Below are 25,812 nucleotides of genomic sequence, written 5' to 3' on the forward strand. Positions count from 1 at the left end.
TATAATCTTATTTTATTTCCTTTGGATTCTCTTCTTTAGGTAAAATAATTTATTATAATAAATACATTTTAAGCAAGCACATACAGTGGTGATTCATACAGTATTTGGGCAACATCCACTAAAATAGACATGGCTGTGTTTAAAGTTGGCCTAAATATACTTACTGTATCACAGCTCTTTTATGACTGTGGGTCTTCACCAAAACAATCAATGAGGAACTCACTTTCTCTGAGTGCTCTTGTGCTTGTGTGTGGGCAGGTTTTATTCTCCTCCGTCTTTGTTGGAGTCTTATTGTGGTCCTTATTTACGTCTGGCTCATAGCACAGGTCTCGTCTGCTAACTGGCCTGTCAGTCTGCATTAGGTCTTGCGGTTTGAAAAGTGTACAATAGAAAGGCCCAAGCCCCCTTTTAGAAGAGCACACATCAACACACTTTAACTGGAGGGAGGTGATGAGCAGTGGACCCCTAGGATCCCATCAGATAGTCTTACTGATATAGCCCAGTGTGACCTTCTTTCCATTGCTGGTGTTTGTGTGGGTCATTTTTTGCCCACAAAGTGGGGACCAGCAGAGCAAGCAAGCAAGAGACTGTGCAGAGACAACGCTGAGGTGTTTGAAAGTAAAGCTAACAAATCACTTCACAAAAGAAAGAAAAAACATATGAAAACAAACCAAAAATTAATGAATAAAATGTAAATAAATAAAAATGAATGAATGAATGCCTTATCAAATTTGCAGGTCATTGTTAATATTTGTTTATTAAATCTTTGTACATTAAAATTAATGGTAACACTTTACCTAAAGCCTGTATATATATAATGCATTATAACGTTTTAATGCATTAATTATGCCTTGTAATGCACCTTATAATGCATTGTATGATGTCATGAATAACTGTAACTACAGTTATAATACATTATAATATTTTAATATTCGTTGTTACACCTTTAAAAAGTATAATGCATTAAAACACATGAAAAACAAAACCACTAATATTACAATGCATTTTAATTTTGGTTACAATTATTTATGAAAAGATATAATGCATTACATTGTACATTATGAAAACATTTGTAATGCATTATGCATAAAAGCTTTAAGTAAAGTGTTACCAAATTAATATTAGTAATGTAATGTTTTTCAAAGAAAACAAACTAAAACAAAACAAACAAACATGAACAAATAAACTTAGAAATAAACAATAATAAAAATGATAACATACAAACTAATACATAAATGAATAAAGCACAAATGTCTCCCCAAATTTTGCAAGCCATTGTTAATATTAATAAATAATCTTTGTACATTAAAATTAAATATTTACAAAGGAATTTGTAACAAACTAAAACAAAACAAAAATAATTCATGAAATAAATACAACATCATAACAAACAAAGAAACAGGCAATTAAAACAAACAAATAAAGCGTACAAATATCTCATCAAATTTTGCAAAACATTGTTAATTTTATTAACTAATAAACTAACTATTAAATATTAAATAATATATTTACCAAAGAATATTCTTCAATGAAAACATACTGAAACAAACCAAAAAAAAAAAAAAATGATAGTGTACGGATGTCTTATTAAATTTTGCAAGTCATTGTTAATATTCTTAAATAATATTTAACATTAAAATTTAACATTTACAAGAGAATAATGTTTTCAATAAAAACAAAAACAAAATAAACTAATAAAACTTATATAAATAAAAGATGATAACAAACAAACAAACAAACAAACAAACAAAGTGTACAAATGTCTCATAAAATTTTGCAAACCAAAATTATTAGTTAATTACTACAAAATCTTCATACAAATTAAATATTTACTAAAAGAATAATGTTCTTCAAAGAACAGTATCTGCAGTTCTCTCATCTAAAAATATCACCAAAAACTATTTATAGCAGTTTGTGTTTGAGCGTGCGTGTGTGCATGCGTGCGTGCGTGTGTGTGTGTGTGTGTGTGTGTGTGTGTGCGTGTGTGTGTGACAGGGAGGAGGGAAGCTTTTAAGAGAGGAAGCAGAGGCTACAGTGATGTAATGAGAAGTGAAGTGTTCCATGGCAATACAGGCTCAACCTGTAAAAGATTCATCACTCTTCTTCATGTTCAGAGAGGAAAGAGCAGAGCAGCACGGGGGAGGAACCTCTTTTAACGGCTTTTCTATAATGGATCAGCACAGACAGAGCCACAGCTGTCATGGATAGAAGACAAGGGTTAGCAAAGAACTGATATGATCAAGATTAACTCCATCATTAATGTGTGTTATTTACAGAGGTTTGGCAATGGAAGTCCTTGTTTATCATGTCAATAAATATGGATCTGAATATGAAGGGGGAAAGAGCAATATACCTGTAGCTTAAGAACGTATCAGTACAGTCAGTGCAGTGTCTCTCTGAACAGACTGATTATTTACAATAGTTATATATAAAAAAGTTATGCTTGTTATTGTGTATATTGCTCCATAGTCTGCCACTGTATGTGTATAACTGCAACAGAAAATTAGACCAGTCAAATCAGCAAAGAATAAATCCTGCATTATGCTCTGCATTGACTGCATTTCCTCATTTATTTGTCTAGTAACTCATTTACAGTAGATTTAAATGTCAACAACAACAACAAAAAAACCCCAGTTAAAAACAGTAAAAAAATAGTGAGGAAAATATTATGCTGACAAGTTACTGTGGTGAAAGATGATAACTGTGTGTGTGGCAAATTGGCAAATTTGACAAATTGTCAAAAGTGACAAATAACACCAATTTACACCAGCTTTCATCTTTAAAAAAAAATACGTAGGATGTAGTTGTGACCAGCAGATGGCGCCTTGGATTTGATAATAGACTTCAATGAGGCGAACATTAGTTCCTTCAAACTAAAAAATCCCAGAGTGCATACTTTAAAGCATAATAAATGTAGATACAGACTGACAATAAAATATCTCAGCCAATGCCATTTATAACTCCACACACGATACAAAAAAATAATCAAAGGTATATTTTAGTGTAAATCCTGTAGTTACTGCAGTCATTGTTGCTGCAAACTGTGTGAACGTGTTCACCATCACTGTCAAATAAATTAACAAACAAATAAATAATGATAAAGATCACATCAAATATATCTTCACTCATAATAAGAATCTAAAAATGTTCTGTAACCCCCTGCCTAAGCCTAATGCAGTTTTTCTTTTTCTTTCTTTTTCCTTTTTTTGTTAGATTGTAAAACTGACAACCATTATGTGTTGACTTGGTTAAACAAATGGTTAATCTAAACTAGTTTACTAGTCTTTGCTGGTCTCAAGGGGGAACCAGTTGGTTTTACTCATCATTTTTTAGCTGGATAGCCTGGTAAACCATCTTAAACCATTTAAGACCAGCATACTGTCTTAGGCTAGTTTACATTTTTGTTTGTTTTAATAGCAGGGATTTGGGCTCTAGATATGTTTTCTAAGCTTGTTTCCTGGTCTTAAGTGGTCTCCCAGTCTGGTTATGTAGGCTAAATTGAGAGGGGTTTAGGCACTTTCAGCTTCTCAACCTGGGAATCCATTTAAGACCAGCACACTATCTTAGGCTGGTTTACATTTTTGTTTGTTTTTTTATTGCAGGGATGTGTTCTCTAGATATGGCTTCTATGCTGTTTGCTGGTCTTATGTGGTCTCCAGGGTTGATCACGAAGGCTGGTTTTAGAGGGGTTTTGGGCACTTTCAGCTTCTTAGCATAGGAGACCATCTTAAACCAAATAAAACCAGCACACCATTGTAAACTGGTTTATGTTTTTTCCCCTCAGCAGGGATGTGGTCTTTAGATATGGTTTCTGTGCTTGTTTGCTAGTCTAAGGTGGTCTCCCAGCTTTCTGGTTTTAGAGGGGTTTGGGCACTTTCCAGTTGGTCAGGCAATGATATCAGTTGGCCAAAAAGCTAAACCAGCTGACTGGCCAGTCTGTGAGACCAGAATAAACCATGCAACCAGCCCTTGCTTGGTTTAAGTTGTTATTTTCATGAATGCTATGGTTCTTGGGTTATTTTTTCAGTTTTTTTTCTTGGGCTCGAATCACACACACACACACACACACACAGAGCCTGTATCAGTGTATGTGAAACCAAGCCATTGTGATTTACATACACCCCCTCTGCCTACTACTCCCGCCCCTTACCCCGTCTACCCCCTTGTTCTTCTTCCTCTCCCTCTTTCTTCGCACTTCACTCACTGTCTCACACCCGAGTCTCACACACTCCTCCCGTTACAGTAGTGACCAGCTCCACACTTCCACGAGTGTTTCACTGAGCGCCGCTGGAAACAATGGCAACGGAGCCGCTTTGTGTCGGACAGAGACTGACGCGCTTCTCTGTGTTTGTTTAGGACTTTCTGCTGATAGTCTCATATATTCAGGATCTCATTATCGCGTTTAACACAATGGGTTGCTGCAGCGGACGGTGCACCCTTATATTTCTGTGCACGTTTCAGTTGGTGAGTTTGTTTTCTGATAAATGTGTATTTCACACCGATAATTATGACTGCTCAACGTGTATGTGAGCTGGTTGGTTTATAGCCTAATACATTGCCTTTTGGTTTGTTGCCTTTTGTTTATGTTGCTGGATACACAATGAGTACATTGTTTAAACATTGTGTGTGCTTGAACTCTTTTGTCTTGATCTGAGTTGAGGTTGAACATTTGTTTAAGTAGTTGGCCCCTCCATAAAATAACCCAGAGTTGTAAAAGGCTTTTATGGGCAGTTTAATGCTTTTGCTTTTGCTCTGCTTAAGTTAACCCAGATGAACTTTTCTCATACTGTTGCACTGATTTTTCACTGGGACAGAACAGAATACAGGGCTAAAAACATATGCTTCATATGCCAAGGAATTGTTTTTGTTTAATACGTTAAAGAGGTTTTCTTTTTCTCACAAAAGTGTCAACACAGTCAGATCTTGACATGTAATGTCAAAAGTGTAGTAAATAAATATTATAGCATACTAGTAAATATTATATTAAAATAGAAAATGTACACATTTTTAAATAACTATTATTATTATTAAAAAAATGGTATTTAAAATTAAAAATGATTTTCAACTCCATCTGTTGACTTGTCACCACCGTTAGACAAGAAAATAAAAACCAGCTGACAGTATTGACAATAAAACCATATTTTCCACATCAAACATGAATTAAATGTAGAAGCAATTTTGTTTTTCTGGTGTATTGCTAGTTAAATTATCTAAAACCATTTGTTTACAATTTGTCATGTTTGTGACATCAAAATATATGCACCACTATTTAAGTCAGCATGAAATGAAAATTCACCCAATTTATTTTCTATACGCATGATATAGGTCTAATGAATGCTTACATTTTTTTTTTGACCTCATACTTTTTAATCAAAATGTCAAAACTCAATCTTCCAGTGAAACGACAGACATGTCTCTGACGTATGTTGGATTTCTCCATTCATTTATTCCACTTAAACTTTCTTACAATCAACTGCAGGCTGGCATTCAGATCTGCTTCCATCCAATCAACAATCAATGGATTAAAACAAGTCCTGGTCTACAATTTTTGATAGGCTGTTTCACTCAAATGTACATCATAATACTGAAGAAAAGATCTGGCACTACTACAGTTTCATAGATAATTAGTATACTATTAAAAAACCTCCAGACCTTTGTGGCCTTGAACTCATAACAGGTGAAAAACATAAAGAGGACATTCATAATGAAGTTTCCATAAATATCTGACTGTGCTGACACAACATGTTTACATGCTTTTGAACAGTAGTTTAGTTTGTAAAAGTGCATAGCGAGGACTCTGCAGACCCCACGGCATGCCCCTAGGCATTAAATTGATCTGTTTACACTCTGGATAGAGTTGGCAGGAGCTTTCAGTGGTTAGTCATTAGTTAGATCTACCCATGTTCCTGTCAAAGAGAGAGATGTTCGTCTCTCCAAGAAGCTATTATACTGTAATTGTCGCTTAATCTTTATTGCAGCTCGCTTTGGTTCATCGGATACTCCATCCTAGCTTAAGTGTTCGTAGAAGTTGTTTGTCAGTGAAATGTTATATTGGCTTTGAAATCTGCAATCATCATTCTGCAGTGAGTTGCTGGTGTCCCCATTTTCATGTGGAAAGTCTTGCAGCTGCTTTTTGCATTGTTTCAGTCAGCCTCCCCCATCCGCAATCCCAGTCTCAACAACTTAACTGATCCCACGGCAATGTAAACGGGCGTTGTTCGCCTACACTGCTAAACAGCTGCCGGAGACTGATTGCACCTTATTCAAATTTGACACTGTAGCAACCTCTTTTATTTCTGTTGAGGAGATTTGTGGTATTACTTTCAAGTGATCAGATGAATTTTGGCTGGCAGATTATAAAACAGATGAAAAATTTAATAGATTTTCACTGAAGGAAACACATGAGTTTTATCTGGAGACCAAAATTAGGGATACACAATATGTTGGTGCTATATTGGCTATTGGACAATGTTAGAGCTTTTTAAAGGGATCATCGGATGCCCATTTTCCACAAGTTGATGTGATAGTATGATTCTTTAGGTTCTTAATGAAAAGTCTATAACATACTTTGGTTAAAATTTCTCAATGTTAGTGTAAAAAACACCTTTTTTCCCCTGTCAAAATCAGCTCCGTTTTCAGCAAGCCATTTTTTAGTCCATGTTGCTTTAAATGTTAATGAGCTCTGCTCGCCCCGCCCCTCTCTTCTGTGCAGTGATGAGCAGTACTGTTTACTTTAGCCGCGAAACTGGCTAACTAGCACATTATTAGGAAAGGCGATTTGCAAAGATTCATAAAACACCCTTATACTCACTTCTTCTGTAGATGAAGCTGAATCACGAATGATTCGCGCGAACATAGATGCATTTAGGCAGATTGGGGATCGGCGCATTCCCTTCAAAAACTAAAGTAACGTTAATCCTCTGCGTCTTCAGCGGCTCAGACGTCGGGAGTAAATAATGACTGCTATATTCATTATTACATCCAATGAATATAGGAGGCTTGTGACTGTCCCATTGACTGCCAAGCAATTAACACTGTCAAGGTCCAGAAAAGTATGAAAAACGTCATCAGAATAGTCCATCTGCCATCAGTGGTTCAACCGTAATGTTTTGAAGCTACGAGAATACTTTTTGTACGCAAAGAAAAAAAACAATGAATTTATTCAACAATTCTTCTCCTCTGCGTCACCGTAGCTTTGGAGAATATCCGCTGGACGCAAACTGCGTACGCTGTTCTGTGTCAGCCGCACCACACTTTTCCTATTTCTCAATTCCACTCACTGAAGATGATTCCATTGATCCGATGTCATTCGTGAGAGCCGTACACACCTGTTTGTGCCGGATAAGGGAAGGAGAGGAGCATGGGAAACACAGGTAGACACACACATGGAAACCATTTTGAACTTTACCCTTTGTAGCTGTTGAGGAACATCTGGTTTGGTTCCTCCTCCTCCATATCTCTGCTCTAGCAGTAATAGACGAGGAGTTTGTTTAAAAGCACATGAAACTGTCAGCAGCTGGTTTAAAGACTCCCTGGTGTTGAGTTAATCTGGCTTTTTCATACAGACATTCTCCACATAGACTTGGAAATCACTATGTTTGGAATGAATTGGACAGTTATCAAGTTTCTTGTAATTCTGAGACGTTCTCCTCCATGAACCATCTCTCATTACCACTTCTCTCGCATGATCGGGCCGTGCAGGGATTCATGGTTAACCTGGGAGGAATTTAATCTGTATCCAGGCAAAGCCTAATAATGGGGTTTTCTTGATTAAAAATTCTTTCTTTTGTTAACAAGCAGCTTGAATTTTTATCTTTGACTTAAAAGAGTAATTCACCAAAGAATGAAACTCTTGTTCTAAACCAGTATGACTCAGTTTCTTCTGTTGAACACAAAAGGAGGAATTTTAAAGAACGGCCAAGCATTTTACCATCTTATTTATCGTATGGACTACTATTATGCTGTTTTTGGTCCCTGTGCTTTATTTCTTTTGAGGAAAAAAAACCAGCACAAACTTTTCTTTTTTTACATCGAAGAAAGTAAGTCATGGATTTGCAATGACATGAGTGTGAGTAAATTTCCTTTTTGTGTGAAGTAATCCTTAAAGTATGTTAGAGGTGGAGATTACAAAACACTGCCTCATGCAATACATTTCCTCTACAGTATCTTTCCTTAAGAGATGAGTCAAACTAGGACAGAATTCGAGAGACGCTATGAAGTGAACCAGAAAAGGCGGACTAATCAGTCGGAGAAAGAGAGTTGTACTTGCGGTGTTGTACATACTGTTGACTAGAGAAAAAAATACACACTTAATGGTGTGTGTTTGACAACCCCTGAATAGAGAAAGTGACTGATGGACTGTGGGTAATACATGGCAGTGGCTTTGACCTCTTTATGGCAGAGAGACTTGTGGAGAGCTACGGTAATGAGGTCAGGAGGAGGATACTCTCTGACTTCTGACCCATAAACACACACACGTCAAATCCAGGCCTGAATGTTGAATAGATACCATGCATATTATCTTTTGTGACCTCTTTACATACAGATTAAAGGAAAGTTCTCCATTCAAAAACGTATTGATAGCATGATTTGTCCAAACACTGTTTACATTCATAAACTTACATTTGTAGTCTATGGGGTATGGCATTACGGAGAGGTTTAAACCACAAATAAAGACTTTTGTTGTTAAAACACTTATGTTCTTTTAAATTATCTTTAGTGGTGGCACTACTGTTTTTTGTAGATAACATCTGGTTACTGTATTGCATTTTCATAATAATTCTTTTTAGATGTATCTTTCCAGTATGAGTTTATTTCTGATAAGCATGCATCAGTGTTAGGGGTAATGCCTTACAAGTAACGCGAGATATGTAATCAGATTACTTTTTTCAAGTAAAGTAACGCATTACTTTTAAATCTACTTTTTCAAATATGTAACGCAAGTTACTTCAGCCTGAGGCTTATTAATTTCACTTTTGGTGTGAAAGGGTGTTTACAGCTACCAAAAATATAACTTATTTTGTTGTTATTAAAAAAAAAAAAATAAAATAAGCAAGCCCAGCCCACATTACATAAAGTAACACAAAATTAACATAATGCATTACTTTCCATAAAAAGTAACTAAGTAATGCAATTAGTCACTCTTATGGAGTAACGCAATATTGTAATGTATTACTTTTAAAAGTAACTTTTCCCAATACTGGCTTGCATTTATCATGCAAAAGTTGTAGATTTTACTTGCTTACATGGTCATGAGTTGAAAGACTGAGTATAACTTTGCACAGATCAGCACAAATAAAGTCGTGTGGCTAGGCATGGAAATAATTTAAAAACAAAATGTTTCCAGATCAACCATGGTCCGTTTATGTACATAATAAAAAGTCTAAATTTTTTAATGTGTGTTTAAACATTTGTTTTGTTAGATATTTGAGTACGTTGAAAGCCAGTAACCCATTTGAAACTGTAATCTTGCCTTTTATTAAAAAAAAAAACTAAAAAAAAACTGTTGTAACTGATTCACAATGAATCTTGGGATTGTCTGGGCTGTAAAGGATCCATTAGTTGTATCCTGATTCCTGCATGGCCTGGGAATCAAAGGACGCATTTCAAGGCCATATTTGAAGGAGCCTTTGAAATGGGACATTTGTGACACATTTGCTCTTCAGATGCAGCCTTTGAAGGATGCAGCCTCTGAATTGGGACGCATCTAAAAATGAGCGACATTGAGTGACTGTTGGCTTGATGTGTCGCGGACTTAATAGTCATGTGGGTTTCACCATCGGTGTTGTGTCTCCCTTGAAAATAGTGCAGGAAATATTTAGTAGTATTTCATATTTATATGTAAATATTTCAGTACGGTGTTCCATTGGAACACCTTTTGGTTCTAGAACTTTTATTGTTTACAAAATGGAACAATTTCTTAGTTCATAACCCTGCTTATGGTTATACTGTTAAAACGATGTGTATCTAGTCAGGAGCCTTGCCTTATAGCCTTACTATATAAGTGCATTTGCTGTAAATGCAATTTGCTTGGTTTTACAAACTGACAGAGATTAAATGATTTTCTGAGGTAATCAACAGCATGTCACTGATTTTGTCACAAGAGCTTAACTCATACTGAACCCCCACTAAAATGTCCACACATGCTTAATATAGGTCCAGTCAGCATGCCTTTCCTCTTGGTCCATCTGTAAGAGGAAGTAAAGTTGACATGTCATGTGTTTTTACTCTTAACTCCCCACTGAGAGACAGATTATCTAAACAAACAGCGCTCCCTATGGAAACAAGAAGCCACAGAAACATGCACCAGCTGACTCCACAAAGTCAAAGACCCTCACGGGAGGGCAGGAAAAAAACGTTAGGACGGGGTAATTTGTGGTTTAATTTGCTCGCGAGGTGTCATTACGGGGCTACAGCGGTTCACTGGTTATGTTGATGGAACCTTTTGCCCTCCTGTAAAGGTTAATTTGCCCCTGTTGGCTGTTTCACGACAGCTAGGGGAGACAGAAACACCCAACGGTTTTACGAGACCTGGCGGCAGCCTCTATCTCCCAGAGAAATGAAGGCAGGGATAAGCGGTGCTGTTTATCAGCTGATTTGCATATGATTCAGCCCAACACCCAATGTGCATCCCCCAGCCAGACAAGCAGATGAATATTTATAAAACAAAGGACGCCACCACCTCTTTTCTCTTTCACTCGCACACAGTCTATGTACTCTGAATTAACAACTTTTCATTAATGCACTCAGGCTGTTATTAAGGGTAATTAGTGGAATGAATCAGAAAAAAAACAGAAACACACACACACACAACCACATTCCCACCTAATGCTTCTGCTTCACTCTGGAAGGCCTGGTGTGGGTTGACGGAGAACATGCCTGATGAAGGACTGCAGCAGATCTAGAGCAAAATAATTTCATCATAGTACCAGGGGTTTTATACTGAACTAAAACTTAAACCATTAACTAAAAAAGTATCTTGAAATACAATAAACGTTAGCTGAAATAAAATACAATTTTATTTCAGTAATGCAAACTATATAGACATACTTACAAAACCAAAAATGACTGAAACATTAAAATGAAAATGGAAAAAAATAAATAAAAACTAATTCTAAATTTTTAAACGAAACTAATAATATGTAATAGTATCAAGTTTGGGTAACATTTTATTATAGGGACCAATTCTCACTAATAACAGCGTGCGATATTACACTGAACAAAATTATAAACGCAACACTTTTGTTTTTGCCCCCATTTTTCATGAGCTGAACTCAAAGATCTAAGACTTTTTCTATGTACACAAAAGGCCTATTTCTCTCAAATATTGTTCACAAATCTGTCTAAATCTGTGTTAGTGAGCACTTCTCCTTTGCCAAGAAGATACTCCATCCACCTCACAGGTGTGGCATATCAAGATGCTGATTAGACAGCATGATTATTGCACAGGTGTGCCTTAGGCTGGCCACAATAAAAGGCCACTCTAAAATGTGCAGTTTTACTGTATTGGGGGGGTCCAGGGGGGTCCGAAAACCAGTCAGTATCTGGTGTGACCACCATTTGCCTCAAGCAGTGCAACACATCTTCGCATAGAGTTGACCAGGTTGTTGATTGTGGCCTGTGGAATGTTGGTCCACTCCTCTTCAATGGCTGTACGAAGTTGCTGGATATTGGCAGGAACTGGAACACGCTGTCTTATACGCCGATCCAGAGCATCCCAAACAGGCTCAATGGGTGACATGTCCGGTGAGTATGCTGGCCATGCAAGAACTGGGATGATTTCAGCTTCCAGGAATTGTGTACAGATCCTTGCAACATGGGGCCGTGCATTATCATACTGCAACATGAGGTGATGGTCGTGGATGAATGGCACAACAATGGGCCTCAGGATCTCGTCACGGTATCTCTGTGCATTCAAAATGCCAACAATAAAATGCACCTGTGTTCGTTGTCCATAACATACGCCTGCCCATACCATAACCCCACCGCCACCATGGGCCACTCGATCCACAACGTTGACATCAGGAAACCGCTCACCCACACGACGCCATTCACACTGTCTGCCATCTGCCCTGTACAGTGAAAACCAGGATTCATCCGTGAAGAGAACACCTCTCCAAAGTGCCAGACGCCATCGAATGTGAGCATTTGCCCACTCAAGTCGGTTACGATGACGAACTGCAGTCAGGTCAAGACCCCGATGAGGACGACGAGCATGCAGATGAGCTTTCCTGAGACAGTTTCTGACAGTTTGTGCAGAAATTCTTTGGTTATGCAAACCGATTGTTGCAGCAGCTGTCTGGGTGGCTGGTCTCAGACGATCTTGGAGCTGAAGATGCTGGATGTGGAGGTCCTGGGCTGGTGTGGTTACACGTGGTCTGCGGTTGTGAGGCCGGTTGGATGTACTGCCAAATTCTCTGAAACGCCTTTGGAGACGGCTTGTGGACATTCCTGCAGTGTTTCTGGTGGACATTCCTGCAGTCAGCATGCCAATTGCATGCTCCCTCAAAACTTGCGACATCTGTGGCATTGTGCTGTGTGATAAAACTGCACATTTTAGAGTGGCCTTTTATTGTGGCCAGCCTAAGGCACACCTGTGCAATAATCATGCTGTCTAATCAGAATCTTGATATGCCACACCTGTGAGGTGGATGGAGTATCTCGGCAAAGGAGAAGTGCTCGCTAACACGGATTTAGACAGATTTGTGAACAATATTTCAGAGAAATAGGCCTTTTCTGTACATAGAAAAAGTCTTAGATCTTTGAGTTCAGCTCATGAAAAATGGGGGCAAAAACAAAAGTGTTGCGTTTATAATTTTGTTCAGTGTATATTAGCATGCATATTATTAACATATTGGGTGTTTATTAGTGCTAATAAAGCATGTATTCTGCATGACCACATTCCTAATCCTACCCAATACCTAAACTTAACAACTGCCTTATTAACTATTCATAAGCAGTAATTAGTAATTAGTGAGAACTGGACTTTAAAATAAAGTGTGACCATAGACTGGTTATTAGAACTGTGCAACAATTGAAATTAACAATATTTATACATAAATCCAGTGGTGTTCAGCAACTGAATTGAACGTATTGAATTGCCTACATGAGAACTGCCTTCTAAAACTCAAAAGAATACTTCAGTTTTTACTAGTGCTGTCAAACGATTAATCGAGATTAATCGCATCCAAAATAAAAGTTTTTGTTTACATAATAAATGTGTGTGTACTGTGTATATTTATGTATATATAAATACACACACATGCATGTGTATATATTTAAGAAAAATATGTATAATATAAATAGCACAGGTCCGGATCATTGTTTCACAGTCGAAAAATAAACGGAACGAAAAGAGACGGAACGACAACAACAACAAACTACTGGAGATGCTAGTCAAAAAAATAGGAAAATATTTTATGATGATAAATTCTCAACAGATAAAGCGAAGGTATCTAGTGTGCATGTGCCGAGCATCTGTGCAAACAGAGTGTATTTTGAAAGGCTATGCATTCGGCTTTACGCATATGTTAAGCATTCGTGTCAAACATTGTGATTCTTTTCTCTTTAATACAGATGATGCTGAGTCGTTAATAAATTAGTCCTCACAAAAAAAATTATGATAACCGATGTATTTTCCCAAGAGTCCGCTATGTTAGAGATTATAGTGTATCATAGCTTGTTTAGTAGCTTGGTTAAGTCACCCACTACAACAAACGTGGCGATATATGAACTGATATTAGGCTAATATTGTAGATGTAAAGTTGTGTTGGGTTTTGCTCAATATGATGTTAAGTGGTACAGTGCGCTTGCTTTCCTCTGTGTACACAAGTACAATTTTGGCTGTAAAAATTGCTCTTGAGAAATTTTGTTTATTATACTCCCCCAAACTGTTCGATGAAATTTATGCCCATGCCATGACTAAGTTGCTTTGGATAGAAACATCTGCATCAAAATGAATAAATGAAAATGATGAGCAAGTGGAAATGGAGGAGTTAGATGTGATGTATTACTCATATCCCAGAAATTCTCAATGATGGATTTAAATTTCCATATCTGTGCTTATTCACGCACAGTCAACACTGTGTCAGTGCATATGAATCACTGCTTTATCAACATCCCACCAGCAAGCAAACAATCAACTGATCTCCTCGACCTCTGACCTCCTTCTACACTTACTGACATCCTGATCTCCCATTGTGAGCTTCAGTGTTGAATTACAGATGAAATGTTTTGTGCAGCACCTTAAGCTGGAGAAGAAGTGCTCTGTTTCTCTCTCTCTCAATCTTGACATCTCATCAGACTGTGACAAACTGATTGTGTCAGGCCTCTGACTGTGAAGATTGGCCAGTTGACAAACAAGAGTGTTGTCTCGGAGAACACTGACATTGATTGTAATGCCAACAAGCAGCATCTTCAGGACAAGAACGGGCTAAATGGAAGTGCGAGTGAATCTTATGGCACCTAGAATAAAACACTGAAGTACCAACGAAAGGCCACATGCGCACCTGCTGATATCGGCGATATAAAGCATCTATTTAGAATAGATGAATCAGGTTAACTTTGTCTGCTTTGTGAATAATGCATTGTGGCTAAGCTAGCAGGCTTAGCTAAGTGGTGCATTTGGTCTTTTTGGATCATTACTCAGCCATGACAACTGGTTTAGACCACCTGTGTGCTGAGTCCACAACAAGATGTTCCTGAATAAGGTCGATTGATGCCTTGAGTATGAATATTGACCGCACTCTGAAAAACTGAAGCCCCTGTATTGAGTGCAACAGCAGGCCTGTCATTCACCCAGACGCTGATCAATAGCTCTGAGGGGAAAGGTGACTGATCATATGATACTCTACAGAAGTGAAGGAGACAGAGAAAATGAGCACACAAGGGGAAGTTACAACTATTTCGCAATTTCACACAATGCATTGTGCTAGATGTGTCTGTGTCTAGCAAAAGTCAAGCAGTTAGCTTAGCAACGTTAGCCACAAACCCAAGTGTAATCTGTCAGTCATGACTATCAGTGATGTTACCTTAAAGAACCAATTTCCACAAATAAAACAGTAGTGGATAAGTATCCAGTTGACCAACTACTTCACTTGGATTCTGAAGTGCACATCCAATAGACGCTTTACCAATGAAGTGCCATAACTGACTTTACAGGTCACATGACAAAGCCAGCATGGCGGCTATAGTACATACTGATTTCATTCGTACTACTAGGGTCCTGTGAAATCAATTTCCCCCAAATTCAGGTCCATTTCGTTCCAAATTCAGTTCTCTTTTTTTAATAATTTTTTAATAATTTCTTTTTTCTTTTTTCCAAATTCTCTGTTTTCCATTTAAAATATATATTTTTTTGATTACTTTTTAATGGTTTGATTAAAGGACACCTATTAAGGGAACCTTTTTACTAGATATAATATAAGTCTCAGGTGTCCACAGAATGTGTCTGTGAGGTTTCAGCTCAAAATACCCCAAAGATCATTTATTATATAATTTTGAAAAGGCCTATTTTGAGTGAAAGCAGAAACAGCTGCTGTTCCCCGCCCCCTTTTCCAGAATAGGACTGTCTTTACAGCTAAAAAACACCTGTTTGGTTTTGATTATCATGTCTATCGCGCTGAAATCATGCCGTATTAAAGCCATATCAGTTTAAACTTCTGATATACGGTTTTCTGAACGCACACGTTTAGAAAGTGGCTGCACACGGCATGTGAGTACAAGTTCTCTTTCACACATAAGTTTATGTCAAAAACTAGAGGTCGACCGATAGTGGATTTTACCGATACCGATAGTTAGGTTGGACCACACTGGCCGATACCGATTAATCAACCGATAGTTTTCAAAATGGATACTGAAAGAAAGCTAGTGCTTTACTATTTAAAAAAAAAAAAAGCAGTAACAGTACTAAACCATACTTTGTAAATGAATTAAAATATTAATATTATTTACTATATTGATCATTAAAGTTATTTCATAGTTTGCTAATGTTAAAAGAAGAAGAAACCTTAAAATTTAAAAATGCACTGCAAAAAATGCTTTTCTTACTTAGATTTTTTGTCTTGTTTCCAGCCAAAATATCTAGAAATTCTTAAATCAAGAAGCATTTTCTAGGCAAGTAAAAATTATTGTCTTGTTTTCAGTAAAAACAACTCAAAATTAAGTGAGTTTTTGCTTGAAACAAGCAAAATAATCTGCCAATGGGGTAAGAAAAATATCTTATATCAAACAGAAAACATTTTAGCTGGATTCTGTGTTTTATGGTTGAATACATATTTAATATCAAAAACGGTGGTGGTCAAATGGATGCGTGAAACAATGCATGAAAAATTATTTAATTTTTAAAAATGTGATCCAGTGGAAATGTAACAGTTTCTTTTATTTTTGCCAAACAAAATGTTTCGCAGGTCAGGTTTACCGTTTAAAAATGTTGATTTTTGTGAAAATAATGTTTAAATAATAGTAATACACTTTTTATTATTATATTGAGAGTTACTTTCTACTGTATAAAAGGAATATTTCAGAATTTCTTCCCAAAGTAAATCCCAAATTTTTATTTTGGCGCATTATAGTGAAGACCTTTTGAGTTTCTATGTGTTTTCATCAATTGGTGAAATGCTGGTGAAGTGACTCTCAGAGCAGCTCTGGAGATGAAGTTTATGTGTTCGTGTCCTCATACAGTGATTCAGCAGACACTGAAAACACCTTGAAAATCACGTGTGCTTGAGTATGTGTAGCAGATGAAACTGTTCCTCTCATTCACACAGAAACACAGAACGTGCAGACTTCATATTTTGTAGCAAAGTTTGAAATGTAGTAACTGCTCAGACATCAGTTTACGATTTCAATGCACCTATGTTTAATGGCTGTGATGAACTAAACCCTTCTGGCTACTTTAAATAAGGTGTGCCCTTTGATATGCCCTGCTCAAACTTCCTGTTTGAAGAGCAAATGCCACAGATGGTTTTTAAATTGTAGAAAGTTCTTCAGAATAGAGATATCGAGAGAAAGAGTTTTGAGTGGTTATGCTAGAATACTAAATACCAAAAAAAACAAAAGAAAACACCACTTTTACCGTTAAAATGTAGGAGAGATCCCCTAGTCACCATTGTCTCTCCACATGCTCCTCTCTTTATCTGAGTCTGTCTCTAATTGTCTCTTTGACCTCCTCCCCCCTCCTTGAGCATGTGTGAATTATTGATTGTAGAGTGTGATTTATCGTATGTGCCGGGGGGCTTCGAGAGGAACAGGGGGTGGAGTGAGCTGACTTTCCGCTCCTCCTTGTCTCACCTTCACTGTTAAAGGACCAATTATAAATATGAATGCAGAGATCAGAGTACTCTCTCTCCATATAAGCACCTTTATGAGCTGTCCGGTGGAGTGGTTCCCATAGCAACCCCCCAAAATTATGCAGCAGAAATCAAGCTATTGTGAAGGATATGGTTTTAATATGCAAAACGAGGAGGAGGGGCATGCAGTTAAGTGAAGTGATGATGATAAATAAGAACATTCAGATCAGTGCAGATTTATGCCTCTGTTTTGTTAAACTGTATTGTTTCTGCTGCTTGTTAAATGTGCTTATTTAAAAATGAGCTAATTCTAAGATTTTAATTTCATTGTGAGCATTTAGAGAGAGGACTTTATAACTTTAGGTAAACAGTTTGCGTTTGGACTGCTGCTTTACAATATTTTTAACGTAGCATTGTCGAAACTGCAAAGGCAGCATGGATGTCATTTTTACGTAATTTCCCAGTGAAAATGGTCAACTTCTTTTTATGCTGGACTTGTCCAATCATATTGTCCGTCTAAACTGGCCTTTTTTAATTTTTAATTTTTTTTTACAATCGACTTCCAGCTCACATTCAGATTTATAAAAACCATGCCAGCCACTCAGAATCCACATGACTTTTATGAGCTCAGCCTCAGGCATTAAAGAGTGCAGTGCGCTTAAAAACAATAATATTAACAATAACAACAAAAACAGAATATTATTGTCACTTGGTGTAGACGCCAATATAGCAATAGTTTTTGGTGTGAATAGACCTTTGCATGTCAGATTGTCTGTTTCTGTATAAATGCACAGGTCTTATCTGCAATGTGGACCAGACCTTGATAGTCAAAGGACTGGTTATGTGAAACTAAACAGTCTGTAGACATCTCCAGGCCTCCAGATGCACATCCATTATCATTTCAGCTCGTTCAGTTCTTCATTGATTTCCTGCTGACCCTGAGATCACTGAACTGTGTAAATCCTCCATGTGCAGGGGCTTGAAAGGGAGAGAGCGTGATTATATATGCAATGCACATCGTGGAATCATGGCTTTACTAACAGCAATAAACAAGCCCCCACTATGTTTCTGTTACTGGACGTATGTGTTAGTCTTTTATATGCAAAACTCATCAGTGCAGAGATGCTTGTCATTAATGTTCATTGGCTCAGAGTTCACACGTCTGAACACAATTCACTGGCTGAAAGCTGTTGACTGTGTTGTACAAGCTGTAATCCCACATTGTGATGTTCTAATTAACGGCTTTATCAACCGGACAGCTGACTGTGATTGAAGCAGTTAATTACTGCAAATAAAGATGAATTATGATGGATTTTACAATGATGAATGCCACAGGGACTTAATTACAACGCACTTTGATTAAAAACATCCTGGCAGCTGTTGCAGTTTTGCTATGGCTTGGAGAAAAAAATGCAATTGTAGCATTTAGCTTCAAAGGGAATATATTACAATAGTTTTTTTCCAGTGTTATTCTAGTCTGTGAAATAAAAAATAATTTTGTCATTTTTCTTTGCGTTTGAAGTAATTCCCACAGATCTTGTTCAGAACAGCAATATTAGTGTATAAAATTAAAGTACTCACTGTTCAGATGCTTTCTGGCTTTTTGAAGGCATATAACTGTCATTTGTGTCAATTGTCGTTTGTTAAAGGGATAGTTCATCCAAAAATGAAAATTCTGTCATTCAATCACATTCAAGTTCTTTCAAACCTGCTTGAGTTTCTTTCATCTGTTGAACACAAAAGAATATGGGTAACAAAACATGGAAGTAAACTGACTGTTCGCAGGGAGCTTGATTGACAGGCAATCTGACCAATCAGAACGCAGGTTTGTTCGAGATGAGCTACATTAGCCTGCCACCGGCTAGCGAGAGTAGCCGCTTGTAGTCGGGCCAGAATTCATCAAGTCCGACACTTTCTGCTCCCGGTAGTGACGCTCGCATACTTTATCACAGATGAAGTGAAATAAATGCAATATTTGTCAAAAACACAGACGTTTCTGAAATGTTTTCATGAGCAACAGAAACACTTTTTACATACTGCTTAATACAGTGTCATCTGTTTATGAATAAAGTTTGACATAAACTATTTAAATACCAATAAAGTGGAGGTATATATGCTTGTATCAGTGTTTTTTGATAAACGTGACTCAATATAACACTGCAACTACACTAAAAAAGCTTTACTGCTATAAAAACACAGATTTGTGAGCATTATTGGAATTGAATTGTTAGCATAATGTAATGGCACATGTGATCGTAACGGTGCGTTTCCACTGGCACGCAGCGAGCACAGCGGAGTGAGCGTTTTCAATTCATTCCTATGGTAGTTGAGCTTAAATGCTTGCGCGGTGCATTATGGGATTGAAAGCAGCACGGAGAAAGCGTTGAGAGCAGCCGAGACCGTCAAAAATGTTGGGCATTCCTCGACTTTATGCAAATATCGAGCGAAAAACGCCGGGCGACAACCAATCGCTGTGAAAAGAAGATGAACCGCAAACAGGGTGTTCTGCCCTAAATTTGACACGACCCAAAGCAGTGGCGTTGTAGCCTTGCCTGATACTGAGCACAGTTTTGATGCTGTAGTGGAAACACACCGTAAGGGGGCTGCAGCGCCGCATGCAGTCGAATAAGCCTATTATGTGCCACCGTATCAGAGATAGTAGCAGTAGGATGGGTGGGTGTTTGCGAATGGTAAATTGGGACCAGCAACTGTTTGGTTACCAACATTCTTCAAAATATCTTCTTTTGTGTTCAACAGAAGAAAGAACCTCATACAGGTTTGGAAAATCTTGATGGTAAGTAAACGATGACAGAATTTTCATTTTTGGGTGAACTATCCCTTTAAACTGTAGTTTATTCTGATCCATCTATATTTGACTGTCTGAACAACATGTTAAAGCGACCAACTGCAGTTCATTAACTTTAAACATTTTGTTTTAAAACATTCTGTTTATGGGTTGACAATACAGCAATATTTTTTGCCTGCACATTTCTGGGGCCCTTTTCTGTGTTTTTGTTTTTCTCCAAATTTCTTTTCCCTAAACTGCTTTTGTTTTCTGACTGGTGCTCTTAATTCCACAAGTTGTGTAAAGCCAGCCAATCAGATTGGAGCTGGTGTTTTCAGCCAACTCTTGCTGTTTTTATGTGCAATATGCGTCAATATGTGGTCTGAGGCAACCTGAGACTAAGATAGAAATGACTTAACAGGATATTTCCAGCTATAGGGGAAAGTTTAAAAAATGGAGGGTCATGGAATGACTGAATTGTTCAGATGTTCTGCTTTTATCTCTGTCTGAGCGATGTTTGTACAGCAGGCTTGTTATCAAGGATGGAAAACAGCCACCTCTTTATCAGTAGAAAGAATGGGGCAGAAAAAGAGGTGACCTCCCCAAGGGTTTGGCTGATCTCTCTGATGTGGGTCAGGAAGGAGGGAGAGGGGAATGGATGGATAGATGGATGCAGTCACGGGTCACAGCCCGGAAATCACACCCTTGCTATCATTCAGAAACACAGAGGGTGGTGTGTGTGCATGAATAGCTTTGATTTGGAATAGTATACAACTATACTATTTTCTCAATGAAATACGTTCAATATCCATTTAGGCTGGATCAAATGAAATGAAAGCAATATGTTGTTTGTAAAAAAGTTGTTTTGACATACAACTTGATTAAGAACAATGGATTATTGTTAAAAAATTGGTTTTTAAATGATTTTGAAAGAAATCTATTATGCTTACTAAGGCTGCATTTATTTGATCAAAAATACAGTAAAGATATTGTTAAATATTATTACAACTTGAAGCAAATGTTTATTTATTCCTGTGATGCAAAACTGGATTTTCAGCATAATTCCTCCAGTCTTCAGTGTCACATGGTCCTTCAGAAATCATTCTAATATGCTGATTTGCTGCTCAAGAAACATTTATTATTATTATCAATGCTGAAAACAGTGCTGATTAACTGTGATACACTTTTCAGGATTCTTTGAATAGAAAGCTAAAAAAACAGCATTTATTTGAAATAGAAATCTTTTGTAACATTATAAATGTCTTTTAATGTTTAACTTTTGATCAATTTAATTCATCCTTGCTGTATAAAATAAGGTTGTATAATAAGATATTTCTCCCCAATGTTTACTAAGTAGCTGTGTGGATTTATAAATTTAGCGGTGAACAAAAGCTCTTTTGATTGTTACTTAGGCTTTAGAGAAATGGAAAACTTCTTTCCTTCTCTTATTGGACTTTATTCCTAACTTCACCCCCGCTGACACACCCGTAACATCTTCTCCAAATGATTTGAAGGATTACACACACTCTTTATGGGATTAGCTCCAATTTAAACGGAAGATTACCGCAGCGGATCCTGGCCTCGTGGTAATCGATCAGGGACAAAAAAGGTGCATTACACAAGTTGATTTGTGGGCTAGCTGAAGCTAATCTAGGGGAAATGGCTGGTTTAAGGAGCGGGAGTGAATCTGATATGATGGAGATCGGAATACTTTGCCAGGAACCTTTGCTTCATCTTTCAGCCTCTAAAAGCATTCAGCCATTCCTGCACGTGCTAATGAGTCCCACAAGTCAAGGAGAGAGAGAGAGTGTGTTCTCCTTCATCATTAGCTGTTTGCATGCGTGAAACACTAAACATGCCATCTATCCGCTTCTATTGCTTTCACACTTTCTAGACCTTTCTGTTCAGCCATTAAAGTTGGTTAGTGAGAGCAAAGTAAACTGTATGTTCAATTACAACTGTCATGTGTGATTGTTACAGCCCTTTGTATCATGTAATCTACTGTATACTTGTTAACATTTGCACACATCTGTGGAAGGCCATTTGTTAACTAAAAAAAGTAAATAAATCTGAAATAGAATACAAATTCTTCAGATGTTAAAGGTTCTTTTTGGAACCATTTAAACAAAAAAAGTTCTTCTATGGCATTGTCAAGCACCTTTATTTTTAAGAGTGTATGATTCTTTAGGGTCTTCATGACATGTCTGTAACATACTTTGGTTAAAATTCCTCAATGCTTGTGTCAAACAACACCCTTTTTACCTTGTCAAAAATAGTTTAGGAAATGCTTTTTCTACACTGTAAAAAAAAAAAAATGTTGAGCGAACTTAAAAAAAATTTTTTTACCAGCTTCAGCAGATTTTTGAGTTTGCTCAACTTATTTTTGTGGGAGATTCTCAAATTTTTGTTGTATAAACTTAAAACGACAAGTTTTAACTCAAAAATATGCTGAAGCTGGTTGCCTTAAAATTTTAAGTTGGCTCAACTGTTTTTTTTTTTTACAGTGTAGGTGTTAAATAATGGTGCGGTAAACTGACTATACTGCAAACCTTATAAAGCACCTTGCGTGATTCATTTAAATACTTTCATTCTATAAATTTAGTTTCTGAAAGGGAAACTCCTTCAAAAGATCAGCTGCAAAAATAACTGCTCTAAAAAGTTATTCAGGAGACCTTTTACCACAACTTAAATAAATGCATGGTTGCAAGTTAGAAATTTTGAGTTCAGTTGACAATGTTTTTCATTACATTAACTTAATATTGTGTGTAATTTAAACTCAAATTTCAGTGTTAATTGAATTTCTTTAAGAATTAAGTTGTAGTAACTTTGGAATTTAGGTAGTGGATTTCTAGTTCCCAGCATGCTTTGCATAGGACTGGATAAGGAGAATACATGTTTTTGAAATGAAATTAAGTGTTATTCTGGGGCAGTTATGGCCTAATGGTCACAGGTTTGAGTCTCGGTACCGACAGGTCCCCAATGTACTGTATGTATTTTTATGCTTATTAACATTTTGGTACAAAAAATATTTTGAAAACATTTTGCACCTTCATGTTTCATTTAGTAGCATCAGATTTTGTGTGAGCAGCCTTTAAATGGGTAATTCACCACTGGGCAAATACTGTAACTTGGCTGTCTATGCAGTAGAAATTGATTTTTTTTTTTTTCCTGAAATTGGTGCTACATGACTAGAGAAAACAGAGAATAGGGCTGTGGCTTCCCTTTTGCCAAAAACTTCAACACCAATTATGCACTTCTGATTTTGGCCCTCCATTGATCTGAATGTCTGTGGGCGGAATGAAAAATGCAGAAATTTTAACAAAACAGTCCAAACTGAGTGATAGCACACAATAAAATAGTTTTGTGTCATCCAGCAGACTTTTTTTCTGACAAATAAACCAGTAGATCTGGGTGCAGGAAACAGTGTACACATTGTTTATTTACATATACTTCCAACATTGTAACAATACAAAGCTAGAAAAAAATCGTACTTATCCTTTAAGACTTACTATCAGCTGCATTAAGATCTTCATATCTGGATTTTGTCGTGCAGTGAAGTCTAAACCTCTGCCTGAAGCTCTCCAGTCTGACATCTCAATTAGTTTGAGATCTGTACCCTCAGCCCCAGCTGACCTGACCACATTTTCTTCCATTAATCTGTTCATACTCCGGGATGACCCCAAAACCCAGCCCAACACACTTCTCAACAGCCTGGACAGAAATCACACTCCAGCACTGAAACGGTTCCAAAACGCCACAAGCACAATCACACCACCTGCCAAAGTCCTGATTAGCCTAATTCCAGCACTCACCAATAACAGTCTTTCCCAATTTTGGCTTCTCAAACGGTTACTAAAGCTATCAGTCGTCCGGTTGTGTGTCGTTAGAGTTGATTTGATTTCTCTGTCTCTGGCGGGAAACTTGGACGCCATTAGGTTGTGAATGTTACATTTGGAAAGTGGTCAGTATTCAGTGTTTCTCACTGGCGAGTGAGAGACTGCTCACTAAAAATATGTGCTAAATGTGCAATAGTGGAACCTAGTCAACATGAAATGAAAATTGGATTGGGAAGATAGGGTTTTTAATTGCTTTCTTTATACAAGTTCCTGGTCTTGTTCTGCAAAATGTAACAACTTGCTCCATATATTAATTTTTCTTTTTGGCTGAAGTCACTAAGGCTTTCAGCGGTGCAGTGGTGCTTGGTCTTTTATAACTTTGTGTACTTAAAGGGCTTAAAATTACACTGTTAGACTTCTCAGGTCCCCCCCCCCAAATACATTAAGTATGTGCTAAAACATGGAGCTGGCCCAGAAGCAGCTTGGTAATGTTGTAATGATGGAAATATGAGGTGACTGCTGAAATATCCATACTGTGTGACTGAACTTATGCTTTTAGTGGAGAAAGACAAATCTTTCTAATTAATCAAATAAGGCAAATCGGTGAATACATGTTTTTGTGTTATTCAGACAGATTAATTAAACAAAGACATGCCACATTTCACCCCAAAAGAAATGGAATAAAAAAGAATTGTGTTTGGTGTACAGAAAATGAAGACTGTTTTTTGGACTTAAAGATGTTTTGTTGCTTTTTGTTACTGTACTAAAATACTCCCCAAGACAGTTTTTTTTTAATTAAAATGAACAACATTTTAAATGGCTTTTTGAATGTAATATAATATAATATTTATTATTTTGTATTATGACCGCATGCTTTTATGGCCATATTAATTGAGAAAATAAATTGCATATTTGTACTTAAATTATTTTGCAACAGCAGTTGACTATTAAAATGCAAAAAGAGAAAATCTCACTGGCCCTAAAACAGGCCTAATGTTTCAGATACACTAAACTTACTTACTTTAAAACAATTTCACTCAAGAAGTACTAGTAAATTTCACAAATAATTACCAAAATAAATAAATAAATAAACATAATGAATTCAATAATAAATGTCAAGTAACATTTTGAATGTGAAATTTTGAAGCAGAAAAACTTAAATAGTATTTTCTTGTAAAACACTTGAATAAACTTTATTTATTTATTTTTTAAGTGTTATTTCTATATTTCCCCTAGACATATACTGCATCTCATGGGTCCAAATTTTTCATTTGGAAGTCATCACTTTCCCAGTTGCTGATTCAAATGGGACAGAGTTCAGTTTTATCTGTCAGCTTCACTATACTCTTCTCCTTTATTCTCCCTCTCTCTGTCATTTGTCACTTGTTTTCAATGACGTCCCACCCATCTGTTTCCCCATCACTTCATCTTCTTCATTGTATCCTTTCTTCCACTCTCCTCTGTACTCATTCTCTCCTCATCCATCACCCTCTCCCTTTCTTTTTTGTCACAACCCGCCCCCACCACACTTCTCTCTCTCTGTGTGTGTGTGTGTGTGTGTGTGATCACTCCTGCTGTCTGCTCCACACATTGTCCAAGATATTCGGCTCTGATCAAGCCGTCATGGCAGATGCTTAATTGTGTCTGCCAGGTCTGTGATGTGCCCACAGTCCCACAATCCCTTGGCACTCGTGCTCATATAGGGCGCTGGTCTTTGTCAGGCGGGATGCTGTGTTTCCTGGCATTTAGCTTTGAAATGTCAGCAGGACAGACGGGATGTAAATAGAAGGGGACTTGTTTCTAAGTGTAGAATCCAAGCTTTCAGGTTTATATATTAAATTACTGACTTTGGATGGTGTCTTAGGACACAATGTCTGTTTTGATAATTCTTTGCCACTTTACC

The 25,812-nt window shown here is 37.1% G+C and overlaps 1 protein-coding gene across 4 annotated transcripts in view; it reads left to right on the plus strand.

Moving 5' to 3' along the window:
• Positions 1 to 4,139: 4,139 nt before the first annotated feature.
• The window catches only part of nkain4 (sodium/potassium transporting ATPase interacting 4), a 63,711-nt gene continuing 42,038 nt past the window's right edge, over positions 4,140 to 25,812 (plus strand). For 2 of the 4 annotated variants that reach the window (XM_058764291.1, XM_058764294.1), the window contains exon 1: positions 4,140 to 4,464. In XM_058764291.1, the coding sequence (XP_058620274.1) occupies positions 4,411 to 4,464 (54 nt within the window). In that variant the 5' untranslated portion in view covers positions 4,140 to 4,410. Of the gene's footprint in view, positions 4,465 to 19,548; positions 20,083 to 25,812 lie in introns of those variants that run through there. The other 2 variants (XM_058764293.1, XM_058764292.1) reach the window with 2 other exon arrangements.

The sequence above is a fragment of the Onychostoma macrolepis genome, chromosome 23, assembly GCF_012432095.1.
Source record: "Onychostoma macrolepis isolate SWU-2019 chromosome 23, ASM1243209v1, whole genome shotgun sequence".
In the NCBI taxonomy this organism is placed as follows: domain Eukaryota; kingdom Metazoa; phylum Chordata; class Actinopteri; order Cypriniformes; family Cyprinidae; genus Onychostoma; species Onychostoma macrolepis.